Below are 20,037 nucleotides of genomic sequence, written 5' to 3'. Positions count from 1 at the left end.
GGGATCTCGGATCGGCTCGGTTCCCGGCAAAGTAAAAAAATAAAATAAATAAATAAATAATAAGGCTTCAAAAATAATGGAATTTCATTACAATATATAAACAACAATGAAAAAAATTCATTTCTGATGTTGAGTACTTAAATTCCGACTTGGCTTCCATTTACCGGGATGAAATAAAATACACCGCCTACATGCAGATGATCGGCCACCGCCGATGGGACCGGGTTATCTCATTACAGTTTGTATTGTCGTGTAATTTCTTGCTCGGAATGTCAGAGAGAGGGAGAAAATGTTTCTGCCCAGGCATATTCGAGTCCCGGTTGGAGTTTCATTATCATTTTGTGAGTTGTGATCGCCAAGGGGCTCGCTCCCCCCCCCCACCCCCCCCCGTTCCCCTCCCCTCCCCCGCCCGGCATTGCCGGGTACTTCTGCTAGTAAATTATAAAGCAGGCGGTGTAGTGATCACCCCCCCCCCCCCCCCCAATCCTTATTTTGACTCTGTGACTAAAGTAAACGTAATCAACTTATCAGGCCTAAAGTGGAGATAAGATAACCAAAATACTTTCACATTCAAACCGTCAAACCAAACCCCGAGGGATTCTTACAATTTATAGATTTAGCGTTGCAATTAAACATAAACGTTCATCAAAAACTCATTTCATAAAACGACATAATGTATTGTACTTGTATTAATACATTGTGTGTAGAATAATCCGTTATAAACGTGTTTTTAATCTAAATAAACATCGTCCCTCCATTCACGGGGCCTCGAGCGAATCCCTCGATATTAATGTGCAAAAGACCATAGCAACCACATTCCGTAACTCGTCTTCAAGGACGGACACGTGACCGCAGCGTAAAGCGGAGCGAGGCGGAGTGATACAGCGGAAGGATTCAACGGTTTAAATGAAGCCGCGATGCGGCGGATTTTCATTGTGACCTTCATCCTGATTTCGTTACCTCCGCCACCAAAGGTGGATGGAGGTTATGTTTTCACTCCTGTCTGTTTGTCCGTTTGTTTGTGAACACAATATCTCAAAAAGTTGTGGACGGATTCGGACGAAATTTTGTGGAGATGCAGCGTGTGTGACAAGGACAACATGATTAGATGTTGGTGAAGATCCGGATTCGGAATTCGGATTCGTTTGCAGTGCATTGTTTGTTGACAAGGGGAAAATCCTGGAACAGTGAGTTTACTTTATCTATCATCGTTTGTGTCAGTTGAGCTGCACTTGCGAAAAATGATGCTTGTGCGGAAGCAGAGTAATGAAAGCAAGGCTCAATAAATGCCTCTATTATGGAAAATATTTGCAAGAAGTTGGAATTTTAACCGGGATTTTTTTACCGAGAAATTGCGTCAGTCAATTTATCTCGGGACCGTCCCGAGACCGTCTCGAAAGCCGAAACTGCCGGGATTTCGTCCCGGTCTCGGCTCGGTTGACAGCCCTAGTCAGGAGGTTGGTACCAACAGAGCGGAGGTTGCGGGTGGGAGTGTGTCTGGAGAGAAGGTCAGCCAGGTAGGATGGGGCCAGGTTGTGGAGGGCTTTGTACGTCAAGAGGAGGATTTTGTACTGGATTCTCTGGGGGATGGGGAGCCAGTGAAGCTTGTAAAGGACGGGGGTGATGTGGTCACGGGTCCGTGAATGGGTGAGTAGAGTAGACGGGCAGCGGAGTTCTGAATGTATTGGAGTTTATTGGTGATTTTTGAGGGTGAACCATAGAGGAGGCTATTGCAGTAGTCCAGACAGGAGGTGATGAAGGCGTGGATGAGGGTTTCTGCAGCCGTGGAGGAGAGGGATGAGCGGAGACGGGCAATGTTTTTCAGGTGAAAGAAGGCTGACTTTGTGATCTGTTTAGTGTATTTGTCGAAGGAAAGGGTTTGGTTAAAGATGACGCCAAGATTCCGGATGTGAGGGGAGGTGGATACTGGGATACCGTCGATGTTGAGTTGAGGGCAAAGTTATGGGTGGATTTTGTGAGCGTTTTTGGGCCAATGATGATTATTTCAGATTTATCACAGCTAAGCTGGAGGAAGTTGATTTGAAGCCAGGATTTTATTTCAGTGATGCAGTTTGTCAGGATAGAGTGGGTGTCGGTGGAGATGAAAAGCTGGATGTCATCGGCGAAGCAGTGGAATTGGAGACCATGACGGCAGATTAAGTGACTGAGGGGGGACAGGTAAAGGATGAAGAGGAGGGGGCCAAGAACTGAACCTTGGGGGACACCTTGGGGGAGGGGAGCAGTGGGGGATTTGCAGTTATTGATGGAGATGAACTGGCGTCTGTCAGAGAGGTATGATTTAATCCAAGAGAGGGCAGTGCCGGTAACGTTAAAGGTGGATTCAAGTCGGGTGAGGAGGATGGTGTGATCGATGGTGTCAAGGGCAGTGCTGAGGTCGAGGAGGACGAGAATGTTGATGTTGCCAGCGTCAGAGGAGAGGAGAAGGTCGTTGGTGATTTTGAGGAGAGCAGTTTCAGTACTGTGGTTGGAGCGGAATCCGGATTGGAATGTTTCATACAGGTTATTGGCAGAGAGGTGATGTTTGAGTTGAGTGGCTACAGCGCATTCCAAAACTTTTGACAGAAAGGGTAGGTTGGAGATGGGTCTGAAGTTGTTTAGGGTGTCAGGGTTTAGACCAGGTTTTTTTAGAATGGGGGTAACAGCAGCAATTTTGAGGGAAGGTGGGACGCTGCCTGTAGACAGGGAGGAGTTTATTGTTGCAATGATAAGTGGAGAGAGAGAGCAGGGAGGGAGGCCTTGACAAAGCTGGAGGGGATGGGGTCAAGAGTGCAGGTGGCAGTTTTCCTTCCTATGAGGAGTTCAGAGAGGTCAGTAGGGGAGATTGGGGAGAACCGAGACAGGGGATGGCAGAACAAGGGGGGGCAGGTGGTTGGAGGGGGAGGGGGAGCGGGAGCAGCGGTGGTCAAGCTGTTGTAGATGTTGTCAATTTTGCGTTGGAAGAAAGAGAGGAAGGAGATGCAGTTGTCTACTGTGAATGACTGGGTGGTGGTGTTCAGGGGGCGGAGGAGTTTGTTTATTGTCGAGAAGAGTACGTCAGGGTTTCCGGAGCCAGAGTGGATAATTTGAGAGTAGTAGGCGGAGCGGGCGCGGCATCTTTGTAGTGTTGTAGGTGGTCCTTGTAGGCTTGGGAGTGAACTGTGAGACCTGTTTTATTGCGGAGGTCACAAGGTCACAAAATTTAGAAAAGACGATTTTTGATGGTTTTATTACATTGTTCTCTTCCTGATAGGGTGAAATGTCGTACATGTTTTTATATTATCACATACATCATGAAATACAAGTTTTCCAACAAATTTCAGAATCTTTGACCTTTGAAGGTCACAAAGGTCAAATTTTCAAACTTGTCAGAATCTAACCGAATTTTCAGTATTGTGTAGCTAACTAACCTCATAACTGATTATACATTATTTTCTATCTCATTTCAAGGTCAGTAACCTTCGTTTTGACATTTCAAGGTCACAAAGGTCAAATTTTCAAAGTTGTCGGAATCTAACCGAATTTTCAGTATTGTGTAGCTAACTAACCTCATAACTGATTATACATTATTTTCTATCTCATTTCAAGGTCAGTAACCTTCGTTTTGACATTTCAAGGTCACAAAGGTCAAATTTTCAAAGTTGTCGGAATCAAACCGAATTTTCGAAATCGAACCGAAGAATACCGCTCGCTCGTGAACCATCGTTGTCTCCTGACTTGTTTTAACTTGTTCTTGGTGATCATGTGTATGATTTCCTGCAATCATAATTTTTCAAAAATAATGAGAGTTTGTTTAGTTGATGCATTCATTAATGCATTCAAAACTAGAATGGCACTCATTAGAGCGCATACTCCCGCCGTGGGTCAAGTTGGAATAATACGTTTTGTTTAACATGCCCTCCCCAAAACAATAAATGAAAAAGAAAGTAGGCCCTAACTGTCAGAGAATGAATTTTGATATATCTCGGAATTAGAGGAGGAAAATGTCATTTAAGAATAAGAATAAAAGCTTCAATGCAGTAAAACAGAAAAAAAATTCCTAGATATGGAATAATATCCTGAGCTTCACCAAAAACTAATCAATTCTTCCTTATCCCAAGGGCAATCATCCCACCAACTTTCATCCAAATCTGTTCAGAACTTTTACAGATATTTTGTTCACGAACGAACACGTGCGCGGACGGACGAACGGACGGACGAACAGACACACACACACGCGCGGACGGACACACGCACGGACGGACACGCGCGCGGACAGACACACACACACACACACGCGCGGACGGACACGATCGAATGCATTACTCCCTGGTGGGAGTAAAAATGTGAAGTCGAAACAAATGTAGACATGCCTAACAATTTGCACTTCTAATGGTAGTCTCGGTGATAACTATTAGAAATAACTTTTTTTTTTAATACACTTTATGTGCCATGATAACTGAAATGTTGCTATGTTTGGTTTTGCAGTTCCAAGTCTCCACAGCCATCAGGAGATGATGATGAAGAAGATTTTGATGAGACCCTGGTCACCTTGGATAGCTGTAAGTGCAAAGCTCGACCCAGTGGTTAAATGATTTTCTTTCACCTGAATGGCTCTAAATCTGGTTTTTTGCAGTTCAAAATGCCTTTTTTAAAATCACTGTTTCCAATTGCTTGTGTCTAGATAATGCTGACCTGCACTTCAAGGTGACCAGAGATCGATACAATGGGTACCCTCTGACCATCGAGGGATTTGCCTATCTGTGGGGTGGAGCCCGGGCCACATATGGTGTTGTTAAGGGCAAAGTGTGCTTTGAAATGATGGTATGCCATTGCCACAATTTTTTTTACGAATGCATGCTCGGTGGTTAACGCTTGTATTGTGTTCAAAACAATGTCAACACTTGAATGACTTATTCAAAATGCAACAAATTGTTTATTTTCCCCATGCTTTTTGAAAAAAAGGGAGGATATTTTAATTGATTACATCTGTCATTCATGCTATCTCCTCAAACGGTTGTGCAGAAATTCCCCAAATTTGGTAGTTATGCTCACCACATGGCAAGAAGGTGCAAGATCGGTATCATTTTTGGCCCACACCCTGGGGTGGGAGCCAAAAGGTTAAACACCAAAAAATTCAATTGCGGGCACATTTTAATGAAACTTTGTGTATGCAATCAACATTGGGGGAATCATGAAATATGTAACGATTTCTTAGATTTGACCCCCGGTTCATGCTCCAGGGTATGGGGACTTGCGGTCATAGTGGTTGAAACAGAAGATATTTTTTGCCTCAATTCGATATTAGGTCATTATTGGTTGAACTTTTTGCCATCTTTCAACTTTGCTTTCGATGGGAAGTGTGGGGATTTGTGATGGCACGCCATTGACTTCGCTCAAGTTATGTGATTCTGTAATGTTTATTGAGGTAATATGTTTATTGTTTATTCTGAAAGTTGAGTTGCATAAAATGGTGATAAATATTAACACCGTATTGCATTTATATTTTATGCTGTGTATACATTTTGCAAGTGTTCAGGAGATTACCAGTCACTTCCAGGATTAGAACCCTCTTGTGTTAATGGCCAGACTCTATTGGAATTTGGTGATACAACCATGTGGTAATTACAAGCGGTTTATGTGTGTGTGTGTGTGTGTGTGTGTGTGTGTGTGTGAGATATGATGGTGTTGTGTGTGTGTGTGTGATGATGGTGTTGTGTGTGTGTGTGTGTGTGTGTGTATGATGATGGTGTTGTGTGTGTGTCGGGAGAGGGGTGTGGAGTGGGCAGAGGGGTGTGGAGTGGGGAAAGGGGAGGGAAGGACAAATTTACCCGTGCTAAAAGTGCTTTCACCTCAGCGTTCCCCAGGTAAAAAGGGAGTTGTAATACCCTCTGCCACCGCCGCTAGGTGGTGCTACACGGTACACATTTGCAGGGCAAATTTATGCACCTGTATCCCCTCTCTCCCCCCCCCCCCTCCCCTCACACCCACACGTGAGGCCGCGGCCAGTTATATTTCTACCCCGAGGTTGGAGTTTGGAACTTAAAAGATGTGGCCGGCCGTAGAACACATAAAAAGACTTAGAGATTTTTGCCTTTTATAAGTATAGATGTACACAATTGCTGGGCCGATTAGAAAATTCGACTATCGGTTTAAAAAAATTAATCCACTGATGCCAATTATAAATTGGTAAATAATGACGTCGTCGTGCATTATACACCCATGAAGTGGATACCCTGCTGGATCGGTGCCGTGCACGCGATTAACGTTATTGAGTGGCTGTGAACCATACATTTTAAATCCCATCTCTAATCGATTGGTGTATCGAATGGCACAGCATCCTGTCATTTTTAAACGAATGATGAGCTACCGTGTGCTAATTAATTCTATAAGCTAATGACGGATATAAAATTAGCGTTTTCATACTTGTCTAGACATGTGAAGAGCAAGTTTTATACAAAATACAATATAGGGAGTCCCCAGATTACAAAGGAATTCTTTTCTGACCAATTGTTCATGCAGTGAGTAAATTGACCAGCCATTTAAATCATACAAAAATACGCAATTTGGTGTCTGTCTGACGATTTTTGACCATGATACATTCGGTCGTTACTCATCCAATCTCAACTAAACTAGACAGGAGGACTAGAGGTCACACAATGAAGGTTATAGCGAAACCATTTGCTCTCATTCCTAAGGTGCTTTTCTCCGCTACTAAAAGTTTTTAGGTATATACAGGATGTTCAAAAAGACCTGGACACCTTTGGTTATTAATATATTTTGTACCACAAATGATACAACGATACGCTTTGTTTTATATGGTACAGGAACTCATGAAGTTTCCTATCTTTTCAGGTCTAGTGGCTTATTCTAAAATAAAATGGCGACTCCACAGGAGAATGATCAGTGTGCTGAACGGTTCCTCGAGCCGAGATCTGAAACGCAAGTTCAGCGTAATTTCCGTAGGTACGGAAGGAATTCGCCATTGTGGACTCGTATCAGAGTGGTACAAGTGGTTTCAGGAGACTGGAAGTTGTCAGAAACAGAAAGTACCAGTCGACCAAGCACAAGTGCAGCAGATGTTGAACGATTGCGTGAATCACAATCCGCCATGCATTCAGAGAACTGGGACCACTGTACACAGGGTTTTGAATAAAGGCCTGAAGCTTTATACCTGTAAGGTGCAGATTCTGCAGGAACCTCAACCAAATGATGGACCCAAACTTAAGGTGTTTGCCTTGGAAATGCTCAGTCACATGGAGGATGATGAAGATTACTTGAAAAAGGTCATGTTCACAGACGAAACTTGCTTTCATGTATCGGGGAAGGTCAACCGGCACTATGTGAGGATCTGGGGCTCTGAAAACCCCTATGTGGTCATTGAACACATGCGTGACAATCCAAAGGTCAATGTGTGGCGTGTGCAATCCAGTATCATTTTTCAAAATGACAGCACACCCCCTCATTGGGCCCCAGTCGTTCGAGCCATCCTGATTGAAAAATTTCCTTCCAGGTCGTCGCATTGGCCGAGACTGACCAATCTTCTGGCCCCAACGATCACCAGACATAACCCTGCCTTGGTTTTTTTTTTCTGTGAGGGTTTGTCTCAGATGTTTGCCACCTTGGTGTTGGAGACAACCTGCACGATCTTCGTTCTCAGATCATAGCTGCATGTGCACTGGTGGATGTAAACATGCTGAGATGAACAAAGCCAGAACTCGTGTACCGCCAGTGCGCAACAGAGCTCACTTTGAAGTATATTGATGGTTTGCACAAAACTTTGAGTTTCTGTATTGCATAAACCAAAGGATATCGTGTCACCTAACTATAATTCACCAAATGTCCGTCCGTCCGTTCGGAGGTACCGCAAAAACGGCTCAACCGATCGCAACGATATTTTCGGTGGGTATTCCTGGGATCCCTGGGAGCAAAATAGGCGATATTAATTTTCCAGTTTTTCCAAACACGATGGAAGAATATTTACCGATATGAACAGTGATGCGGCTTTTGTTGAAATTCTACAAATACAGTCACGTGAAAAAGTAAGTACACCCCATGTAAAGTTTTGACTTTTTCAACATATTTCAACATACAGCTATTTGATCTTCATTTCACCAATATTGATAGATAAAGGTGATAAAATATAACAAATATCATGAAACATTTACATTTTGTCGTCCATTGTATAATTTAAATAAACAAATGCAAATTTCGCATGTGGAAAAAGTAAGTACACCCCGACATTTATCACTACTTCAAATACCTAAAATTAGAATCAGGTGCACCAGCTCAGGTGCAAATGATGAGAACATCGTTGGAGAGGATCTTGGAGGAACCTGTCTTATTTAAACCTCAGACATTTCGTTTGGCTTGCTCTTTGCTGTTGAAGTGTGTGGCGTCACCATGCCTAGATAAAAAGAGCTCTCTGAGGCCTTCAGAAAGAAGGTTACAGATGCCTACGAGTCTGGGAAGGGATTTAAAAAGATCTCCAAACAATTTGAAATCAATCATTCGACTGTCCGGAAGATCATCGACAAGTGGAGAAGATTCCAAACAACTGCCAACTTGTTCAGGCCAGGCCGCCCCAGGAAGTGCAGCCCGAGAGCAGACCGCAAGATGCTGAAAGAAGTCTCGAAGAACCCCAGAATGTCATCACTGGACCTACATGTAGCTCTTGCCACTGTTGATGTCAAAGTGCACGAGTCGACCATGAGAAAGAGGCTGCACAAATTTGATCTACATGGGAGGTGTGCCAGGAGGAAACCTTTGCTGTCCAGAAAGAACATCAGGGAAAGACTAAAGTTTGCCAATGAACACCTCGGCAAAGACCAGCACTTCTGGAACAATGTGCTCTGCACAGATGAGTCAAAGGTAGAGCTATTTGGCCACAGTACCAGAAGACATGTTTGGCAAAAACCAAAGACAGAATTTGACCACAAGAACCTGATATCAAAGCAGCTCACCATCATAGAATCCACTATGAATTCTTCATTGTACCAGAGAGTGCTTGAGGATAATGTGAGGCCATCTGTCGGAAAGTTGAAGCTCAACCGAAAGTGGACCTTGCAACATGGCAATGACCCTAAACATACCAGTAAATCCACGAAAGAATGGCTGAAAAGAAAGAAATGGAGGGTTCTGGAATGGCCAAGTCAAAGCCTGGATCTAAATCCCATCTAGATGTTGGGGGGGGGGGGGGGGGGAGGGGTTTGCAGGGAGATGTGTGGGGGAAGGGGCGGAGGGGGGGGGGGGATGGGAGAAGTATAAAACACAAGGACACCAAGGACTTCCAGGACAAAAGTTGGTATTTCAAAAAAGTGGATTTGAGTTGAAATTAGTGGGGGTAGAAAAGATCAAGGTTTTGGATGGGGGAAGATAAGAGATGGTGGTGAACAGCTGTTTTAAAGACCTGGAGGATGGAGTGGGATTGAAGAGAGTGAGGGAGTTTGTTCCAGAGGCGGGAGAAAAGAGGAATGAAGGAGTGAAGGTGAGCAGAGAGTCTTGATTTTGGCAGTTTAACCATAAGAGGGGTGCAGGCAGATCTTGTGCGACCTGCAGGAATATTTGGGGGACAGAGCCCAGAGAGAGCTGGGGGGGGGGGGGGGGGAGGCCAGAGAGGAGTCGGTAGAAGACAGAAAGACCACCAACCTGCCTGCGGTGAATGAGTGAAAGGCCCTTGGAGTTAGCTTCATCGCGGGAGATTCCAATGATTCTGAATGCTTTGGTTTCAACAGCGTGAAGATGAGCTAAGTGTGAGGCAGGAGCACCAGCCCAGAGCGGAGAGCAGTATTCCATTGAGCTGCGGATGAAAGCCTTGTACGTGGTGAGGAGCTCAGGTGTGCCAAGGAAGGACTTCGCACGACGGAGGATGCCCAGTCGGCGACTGGCTTTGGAGGCCAGATTTGAAATGTGGTTTTCCCAGGAAAGATCATGGCAGATAGTAAGACCCAAAAGCTTGAGTGACAGAACTTCTTGGAGAGGATTATTCAGAAAGTGGATGGGAGGGTTGTCCAGTCGGTCTTTTCGGAGAGACATCGTAAGAGTGTGAGATTTGTCAGGATTGAAAGACATGTTCCACTTGTTTGCCCAGTCTGTGATTTTGTCCAGGTCTGCAGAGAGTGAGGAGGCTGCAGACTGCCGATCTGAGGGATGAGGAATGGAGCGACAGAGAGTAGAGTCATCAGCAAAGAGATAGAGAGGATTTTCAAGAGAGTCAGAGAGATCATTGATGAAGACCAGAAAAAGCACAGGGCCCAGAACACTGCCTTGCGGAACTCCAGCCTGAACATGAAGAGGAGATGAGAGAAACCCATTCAGGGCCACACGTTGACTACGACTAGAGAGGAAGTCCGCCAGCCATGCGTGGAGATTTCCATGGACACCAAAGGAGGAGAGTTTGGTGAGCAGAGCGGGGTGCTAGACCGTATCGAAGGCACGTGATATGTCAAGGGAGACGGCTCTAATTTCCTGTTTGGCATTGAGGACCTCCATCCATTGTTGAGAAAGCAGAAGCAGCATGTCCAGAGTAGAGTGACCTGGTCTGAAACCAAATTGATGATAAGAGATCAAGCCATTGGAGAAGAGGAAAGATTTCATATCCAAAGCAATGATGGATTCCATGACTTTGCTGATAATTGGGAGAAGGCTGATTGGTCTGTAGTTGCTAGGATCTGTTTTTGCACCTTTTTTGTGTAAAGCGGTGATGTTGGCTGATTTCCAAGCAGATGGCAGATGACCTTGACCAAAAGAGAGGGTGAAGAGAACAGAGAGAGGGAGTGAAAGAGCGGAAGAACAGGATTTTAGGACCCGTGGGCTGATGCCGTCAGGTCCAGTTGCAGAATCAGAATCAGAGTCGAGGGTTGACAGAAACTTTTCCACCTTGTCAGGAGGAAAGGACACAGAGTCCAGGAGCGGCTGGGTACGGTGGGTATAGAGAGGGATGGGTTTGGGACACAAGATTTAGAGGCAAACACAGAGTTGAGGCATTCGGCTTTTTCACGTGCGGAGTCAGCCGTGTAGCCGTTTGAGGTGAGGGAGGGGATGGAGGGGGAACAAACACCAGAAACAGATTTGACCAGACGCCACCAGGATTTGGAAGAGGGAGACAGATAAGAGAGTTCGGTCTTGAGAACAGAGAGATATTGTTTCCTGGCTCTCCTGAGGGTGGACACACACTTGTTTCGGGCTTTGTGAAAGGAAATGAGATTCTCCGCAGTGTGTAACGATGTTGCGCACATCGTTACACACTGCCTCCATCCCCATCCAAAACCTTGATCTTTTCTACCCCCGCTAATTTCACCCTAAATCCACTTTTTTGAAATACCAACTTCTGTCCTGGAAGTCCTTGGTGTCCCCCCCCCCCCCCCTTCCCACGCCTCCTCCCGCCAAGCCCTCTCCCTGCTCTCAAATGTTGGGTTTGTGTGCTTCTCGTTCTCTCCCCATCTTGTCTTCCGCTCCCTCTTTTTATATATTTTGTTTGTCTTGTCGATTTGTTTGTGAAATAAATGTTAGCTCTTTCACGAGCCTCGATTCAGAATCCCCCCCAAAAAAATGAAGATCAAATCGGTGTATGTTGAAATATGTTGAAAAAGTCAAAACTTTACATGGGGTGTACTTACTTTTTCACGTGACTGTACTGTTTATTCTACGTACCAGGAGAGAGTAGATCGACTCCTGACGAACTCTTCCTATATAAACGTGCAGCTCCGAAGTAACATAGCAGCGTGTGCAAAGCGACTGAGAAACAGGCGTCGCGGCCGCTTCCGTTTTACAGATTCGGCGTGCACTCTTCACACATAAACGTGCGACTGAGTTAGACGTGTGGCGGCCGCTTCCGTTTTGCAGAATTCAATCTTTTTTCAAAATGGGCGCCATGTACTGTTTAGATTTTGATGATTTGCGTGTGATATGATTCAACGGATGTTTATATGAGTCGTTTAAAATAAAAAAAGCCTTCAATTTCTGATATTTTGCCTTTTCATTTGGGCTTACCAATTGAAGCCCTGCCCAGAGGGCGGGTACCATTGCTAGTTTGTTCAAATATATTAATAACCAAAGTTGGCCGGGTCTTTTTCGAACACCCTGTGTATGTCCATACATCCAACACTGCCTCAACGCATTACACACATCCACCAGTGCCTCCACCCGTTACGCACATCCACCGCTGCCTCCACTCGTTATGCACATCCACTGCCTCCACCCGTTACGCACACTCGTTAAGCACATCCACCACTGCCTCCACTCGTTACATCCACCACTGCCTCCACTCGTTACATCCACCACTGCCTCCACTCGTTACACACATGCACCACTGCCTCCACTCGTTACACCCATCCACCACTGCCTCCACCCGTTACACACACATCCACCACTGCCTCCACCAGTTACACACACATGCACCACTGCCTCCACTCGTTACGCATATCCACCACTGCCTTCACTCGTTACACACATCCACCACTGCCTCCACCCATTACGCACATCCACCGCTGCCTCCACTCGTTACGCACATCCACTGCCTCCACCCGTTACGCACACTCGTTGAGCACGTCCACCACTGCCTCCACTCGTTATACACATCCACCATTGCCTCCACCCGTTACGCACATCCACCGCTGCCTCCACTCAATACACACATGCACCAATGCCTCCACTCATTATGCACATCCACCACTGCCGACACTCATTAAGCACATCCACCACTGCCTCCACACGGTACACACATCCACCACTGCCTCCACCCGTTACACACACATCCACCACTGCCTCCACCCGTTACACACACATGCACCACTGCCTCCACTCGTTACGCACATCCACCACTGCCTCCACCCGTTACGCACATGCACCACTGCCTCCATTCGTTAAGCACATCCACCACTGCCTCCACTCGTTATACACATCCACCACTGCCTCCACCCGTTACGCACATCCACCGCTGCCTCCACTCAATGCACACATGCACACATGCACCAATGCCTCCACTCATTATGCACATCCACCACTGCCGACACTCATTAAGCACATCCACCACTGCCTCCACACGGTACACACATCCACCACTGCCTCCACTCGTTACACACATCCACCACTGTCTCCACTTGTTACGCACATCCATCACTCCCTCCACTTGTTACGCACATCCACCACTGCCTCCACTCGTTACACAAATTCACCACTGCCTCCACGCATGACGCACATCCACCACTGCCTCCACGCATGACGCACATCCACCACTGCCTCCACCCATTACGCACATCCACCACTGCCTCCACCCGTTACGCACATCCACCACTGCCTCCACCCGTTACGCACATTCACCACTGCCACCACCCGTGGTGCACATTCACCACTGCCTCCATCAGTTATGCACATCCACCACTGCCTCCACTTGTTATGCACATCCACCACTGCCTCCACCCGTGACGCACATTTACCACTGCCTCCACCAGTTACGTACATCCACCACTACCTCCACCTGTTGCGCACATCCACCACTGCCTCCACTCTTTACCCACATCCAACTCTGCCTCCACTGGTCATGTACATCCAACACTGCCTCCACTCATTACGCACATTCACCACTGCCTCCACTCGTAACGTACATCCAACACTGCCTCCACTGGTCACGCACATCCACCACTGCTTCCACCCGGCACACACATGCACCACTGCCTCCACTCGTTAAGCACATCCACCACTGCTTCCACCCGTTACGCACATCCACCACTGCCTCCACCCGTTACGCACATCCAACACTGCCTCCACCCGTTACGCACATCCACCACTGCCTCCACCCGTTACGCACATCCACCACTGCCTCCACCCGTTACGCACATCCACCACTGCCTCCACCCGTTATGCACATCCACCATTGCCTCCATTCGTTCGGCACATCCACCCCTGCCTCCATTCGTTCGGCACATCCACCACTGCCTCCACTCGTTAGGCACATCCACCCATGCCTCCACTCGTTACACACATCCACCACTGCCTCCACTCATTACGCACATCCACCACTGCCTCCACCCATGACGCACATCCACCACTGCCCCCACTCGTTATGCACATCCACCACTGCCTCCACTCGTTAGGCACATCCACCCCTGCCTCCATTCGTGACGCACATCCACCACTGCCTCCACCCGTTACGCACATCCACCACTGCCTCCACTCATTACACACATCCACCACTGCCCCCACTCATCACACACATCCACCACTGCCTCCACTCATTACACACATCCACCACTGCCTCCACTCATTACACACATTATATATTCAGTAAGGAAGGGGGAATGGAGGGGGAAATGAGCCAGTCATTAGTTGCTTAACTGTGTGCACTGTTGTGCTCGCGTGTTTGTGTCACATGTGTTTTTTGTTTTAAATTAAGCCAAGTGTGGACTAAACGTCCTTTCTGTTAAACTTCCATTGATTAAATCACCTTAGGTTTTGTGATAGTCATTTTACTGTTTACCTCCATTGACTCTACTCTTCATGGTCAAACTATTATGTTTTGTTGGTGCATAACTTGTCACCACCACTTCTGTTTCTCTTCCCAGGTGACTGAGCACATTCCCGTGAAGCAGCTTCCAAGCTCAGAACCTGATCCACATGTGTCACGTGTTGGCTGGTCCTTGGACTCCTGCACAACCCAACTTGGTGTGTTTTAGGTCTTAAGCTTTTCATGCCTTAATTGCAGCCAATTTGTGAGCATCTTATTTGTAACAAAATGGATTGTTGTACTTTTATTCTTAGGTGAAGAAGAATTTTCTTATGGCTTTGGTGGGACTGGCCGAAAGTCGGTTAACTGCAAGTTTGAGCTTTATGGACAGTTTTATGGTCAGGGTGACGTCATTGGCAACTTTATTGTGAGTTATTACATTGACAGCACACTTATCATTGTCAAATTCGTTTAATTCAACCTGAAATGGTATTTCCTGATCATTATTTTTTGCAGTTTTTTGTTTTAGGAGGCAGGGGAGTGGTGCTATACGTAATTACAATGTTGTGCTGTGCAAGCTACAAACTCGGAGTGTAATTCTTACATTTTGTCGATCATTAGGACTTTGATGGTGATGAAGTGGTGATTTCGTTCTCCAAAAATGGAGTTCAACTTGGTGAGGCATATCGTGTGGACAAAGCCAAATTGGCAGGTCGGGCATTGTTTCCAAGCATCCTCACCAAAAACTGCTCCATGGAGATGAACTTTGGGCAGCGTGCTGAGCCTTTCTTCCCTCCACCGGAAGGTTTTGTCTTCATCCAGGAGGTCCCTTTGGCTGACAGAGTCCGTGGAGCCACTGGACCCAAGACAAAGGCAGATTGTGAGGTGCGTCTACTGTGGTGCTGCTGTTGTGGTGGTTTCTTGAATTATTGGTTTTATGAAATTGCCTATATAGTATTTCATGATCTTGACCTTTGCAGGCACTGATGATGGTTGGTCTTCCTGGCTGTGGAAAGACTACCTGGGCCAATAAGCATGTGGACGAATTTCCAGCAAAGAAGTACAATGTACTGGGTACCAACAACATCCTCGAAAAAATGAAGGTACTGGGGCATTCATTTTGATTAGTGCTGTACCTCTCATGAGTTTTTATAATGCCCTAATCCTAATAAGTTAAACAAATCTTTAAAGCTATCAAAGAACCATTGTGGTTTCAAGATCGGCAACATCATCACATTCACAATCAATTTGATGCTACGTTTGCAATTGGGTACAAAGACAATATTTACCTCTGCCACCAAAGGTGGATGGAGGTTATGTTTTCACCCCTGTCTGTCTGGCTGTCTGTTTGTGTACAAGATATCTCAAAAAGTTGTGGACGGATCCGTACGAAATTTGGCAGAGAAGTAGCATATGTGACAAGGACGAAATGATTAGATTTTTGGTGAAGATCTGGATTCGGATCCGGCTACTAGTGTTGGAGCGTATGTCACTATATTGGGGCCCGTGGGCATTTTGTGAACATTTTGTTTTCTTTGTTGGGATTTGTTATTTAGACCTAGCTGAATAATTTAAAATAAGGCGCCAATTTTTTAATGCATATTTTCGACCATTTTTATGCAAATTGAAGATTACGTCATAATACCTATTGTATAGGACCATATGCTCCTGTTATTGTTCTTGAACACGTCATAGTTTTAAACATTTTAATGTTTCCTTTTGGTAGTTGTTATTTAGAATACGTTTAAAAAACCACCTTTTAGAGGCCATTTTGCCCCGCAAAGCGGGGGTTGGCCTTTTTCGGGGACCGTGGTTGTTGTTGTTTTTTGGTCCCCTTTTTGAAGCAATGTTTTACGGCCGGATGCCCTTCCTGCCGCCAACCCTTTTTGTCGCCTTTTTGCGACAAGCAGGGAATTACCAGTGAACTGGTACTCAATTAGCCGACCTCGGAAGGATGACAGGCTGAGTCAACCCCCCTGGCGTTAATTCAGCGATCGACCGGGATTCGAACCCAGGATCCTTGTATCCTAAGCTGGCACCCTAGCCGCTAGCCCAACACCAGGCTCATTTCATAAACCCATTTAGAATACGTTTAGCCACTAAAAATAGTAATTGAAAGCAAATTGCCTAATTTTAACCCTTTGTATGCAAATTGCATTTGATGTAATAAAACCCATTGGACAAGTTCATACATTAGCGTCAATTGTTCTTTGAGTATTTAAACGTTTCAATAATTTTTTGGGTTTAAAGAGTACATCTTGCTTCTATCAAAGATAGAACAAATACTTTGATTATGCAAATTACGTTTGGGATAGGAATGTACATTTGAACAATCTACTAGTTTGTACCCATACCTGCGTTTATAAGTTAAATGTGGAGATCTCCATCGTTGCTCTCGTCTTCATCGCCAGCATTCCTCAATAGTTCGTTTCTGTTCTCACAGTTTTTTTCACAAGCGATGCAGGTATTACTATACTTATATCTGTACATTTCAGATTGTTTCTTGCAAGAACAACTCAAGGTGATGCAGTTCCCTTTGCATCCGCATCTCACAAGCTCCAACACTGCCTTAGGCGCTGGCAAAAGTTTCGTTGGAACTGGGAGAAGTCTATCACCATCTAGGCACCATCCATGAGAGGTTGGGTCAGGAAGACTTGGACGTGGGTTACGACATTGTTTCCACACCAATGCAACATAGTTAGCTCTGTTAATCGTTTCTATTAGAGCGGCCTTTGTTGGGGGTAGTTTTTCATCAGTATACTGTCTCTTGCTGAAGAGATACCAGCGCATGTCTTTCACTGAAGAAATTGGTGTTCCAGGCACATAGAGTTGACATATGTAACGTTCGAGTAGGCTGATGTCATCTTCCTGGAGATTCTGCGCATTTCCGAGATTACCCAGTGCCTGTACTATACTATCATCGGCCTTCTGCAGTGCATTCCACCATGATATTTTGGATCTCCCGCAGAATGTTCCTGTTTGATCGCACCCACTAAGGGCATGGAATCCCGGAAGTGCTGAAGCCTGCCCTTCTCCAAGAGCATTGTATATTAGTCCTAGATTGATGACTCGTCGCTTACTACCGGTTCCAACAATCATAGTTGTGTCATCACATATGTCTGGGTAGCACCATAAGGCTAGAACTAACACGTCCGTGTCTGGACTTTGGATGCAAATCGACGTGGCACCTCTCTGGGTTGCATCAAGTGCATGGAGCAGCATCCGCGTATCTGCCTCCTCTTGAGTGCTGTGTAGGTTATCCACTGTGAGCTTATTGGACCTGCATTCATCTTTCAGGGTTGTAACATATATCATGTAAGATTGTTGATGACGCTTGAGGATGTGAGATGCCAAGTAATGAGCCAGGTTCTGTTTGCTGTCCTGATTGCTGAGAAGCTGCTGCAGTGTGACCTTTTCAATAACAGCGTCGTCAGATATGTTGTAGGCAATACTTCTGCGGTTTCCTTGACGAGCCTTGCGTGTCCTTTCCTTGAGCGAATTTTCCATGTCATAGCGGTCAAACACAATATGAACCTCATCAACGTCATTGCTCATATGTTCCAGGACATGCAAAAAATGTTCAGCAAGATCAAGGGCTGTTCTCACCCAAGTGGGCTTTCCCATAGATTGAACTATAGCCATGGCATCGATGATTGTCACTCGATTAGACGTGTGCTGCTCGTAGGTCTGGATGTCAGGTTGTTGGTTTGGAGGTAGACCATCCAAAATTGTCATAAGCTTGCTTTTGGCATTACATGATCGCAGGTTTCCGTCTAGTGTGAAGAGTAAGCGAGGAGACACGGCAAACTCAAATTCACCTATGCTCTGCCTCAGGTCAATTTCAGGTCGGGACAATATCACCACCAGGAAACGTGCAAAAAGTGCTCTGTCATCCTTCATGGCTGAGATACTGGCAGTTGCACTACTCTTCTTGGCCTTTCTAGCAAATGTCCACGTCTGTAGGTTTACTTTCTTCATTGGGCTCCAAATATTGATCGTTCTGTCAACAAGCCGCTCTCTAACGAACTTCAGAAATAACTCTTGCCCGATGATATCTGCTCGCGTCAACGCTTCTTTGACTCGCGAATCTGGCATGATTGCTTTGGTGATGATGTTTACAAGCTCCTCTTCTGCTACCAGGAAAGGGTTATTGACCTTCATTACCTCTCTTAGCTTCTCAATGTTGTGCTCATAGTGTTCTTAGGAAGCATCTGATAAATCATGGTGGTGAGTTGAACTTTGTCCACTGACTCCAACCAGATTCCCAGCTTCATTGGCCAGACGACTTAGCTCATGGGCGATTAAGAACCATCTTGCCATGGCAGATGGCTTCTGAGTTAGTCCTTTGAGCCCACCAAATACCTTCATGAGCTTGTTGACCTGTTCAATAGCATGGTCACTGGTCAGGGCCAATTTCACAAAACTGGATTTCACTCTTGTAGAGCTCACAGTAGTAATGGTTTGCTTGGGCGTGCCTTTTATTTCTTAATTGTTCAATAGTCTTGAGATACCTGAAAGAAAGCATAAAGATTGACATCACATTTTAGGTATTGCATTTGAGTCATAGACAGTTACAACATTAGAAACATGAGTTGTTTTTGTAGTGATCTAACAATAATAAAGGGCTATTCAGATTTGTTAATTGTTGTGACGAAAGACCAATTCACTTATAATTATATAATAGTAATAACAGTACAAAATAAAAATCTGAGGCAAGTTTGATACATTTTCACTCGTATTAGGAGCGAAATAACTGAATGCATACCATTGTCAAATTTTGGGGGCATGCCAGGGCACAGTATTTTTTCAGGCACAGTACCCTTATAGACCTACAATAAGCAGAACAATCCACAAGTATCAGCTGTTCAGATGATGAACAAGAACCAGGAATTTGTATGACCAGAGCATGGTGGTGAGTTGAACCGTTTTGCAGTTGACTTATACGTGTGCAACACGTACCCTTATTTACGTAGTTAATTATTCAGCGCTATACGATTCGGATACTTGTATACTTTGCGAGAAATGACGCCCTAATTCATTTGCATAAAAACACACTAAAACTCGCTGAAAAAGATTGGCGCCCTATTTCATTTGTTTTCTAACATCCTAAACTACAATGTCCAGCCAAGAAAATAAAATGTTCATGAAATGCCCACGGGAAAACAAATGCTCCAGCACTATACTGGAATTTTTAAAAAGTGATTCTTCACCATTGGGAGATGGGGCCAAAAACGATACATAGCAGGATATCTGAAAAAGTTGTGGATGGATGATTTTGATTAAATGTGATTCTGTATTGTGATTTTCTTATCTACTGAATGAATGAATGAATGATCGTTTTAAGGCCATTTTCCCCGCTGGAGCGGATACTCTCGGAGTATCCGAGATATCCGATATTATCTACTCTCGGATACAAAACGTAAACTGTTCACCTGGTGGAGGTATGCTCTCTACTGAGTGCCGTTCTCGTTTAATGACTTTTTTTTATAATGAGGAACAATTCTCGAAATAAGTGGAGGTATATGTCGTCCTAGCTTCGTACATTCAAGTTTGTTGAAGTTTGAGGGACAATGTTTGATAATGCATCTATCCTGCTTCTTGCCTTTTTCCCGTTGATC

At 45.2% G+C, this 20,037-nt stretch overlaps 1 protein-coding gene across 1 annotated transcript in view; it reads left to right on the top strand.

Annotated features, from left to right (window-relative positions):
- Positions 1-20,037, top strand: part of HNRNPUL1 (heterogeneous nuclear ribonucleoprotein U like 1) — a 133,621-nt gene that overhangs the window by 66,715 nt on the left and 46,869 nt on the right. Inside the window, exons 3-8 of the mRNA XM_068130674.2 lie at positions 4,465-4,538; positions 4,661-4,800; positions 14,538-14,637; positions 14,734-14,846; positions 15,041-15,304; positions 15,400-15,522. Of these exons, the coding sequence (XP_067986775.2) occupies positions 4,465-4,538; positions 4,661-4,800; positions 14,538-14,637; positions 14,734-14,846; positions 15,041-15,304; positions 15,400-15,522 (814 nt within the window). The remainder of the gene's footprint in view (positions 1-4,464; positions 4,539-4,660; positions 4,801-14,537; positions 14,638-14,733; positions 14,847-15,040; positions 15,305-15,399; positions 15,523-20,037) is intronic.

Source organism: Myxine glutinosa, chromosome 1 (genome assembly GCF_964187855.1).
Source record: "Myxine glutinosa chromosome 1, kmMyxGlut1.1, whole genome shotgun sequence".
NCBI classification, from domain to species: domain Eukaryota; kingdom Metazoa; phylum Chordata; class Myxini; order Myxiniformes; family Myxinidae; genus Myxine; species Myxine glutinosa.
The sequence above is the reverse complement of the archived record's forward strand: the minus strand, read 5'-3'. Positions and strand labels throughout refer to the sequence as shown.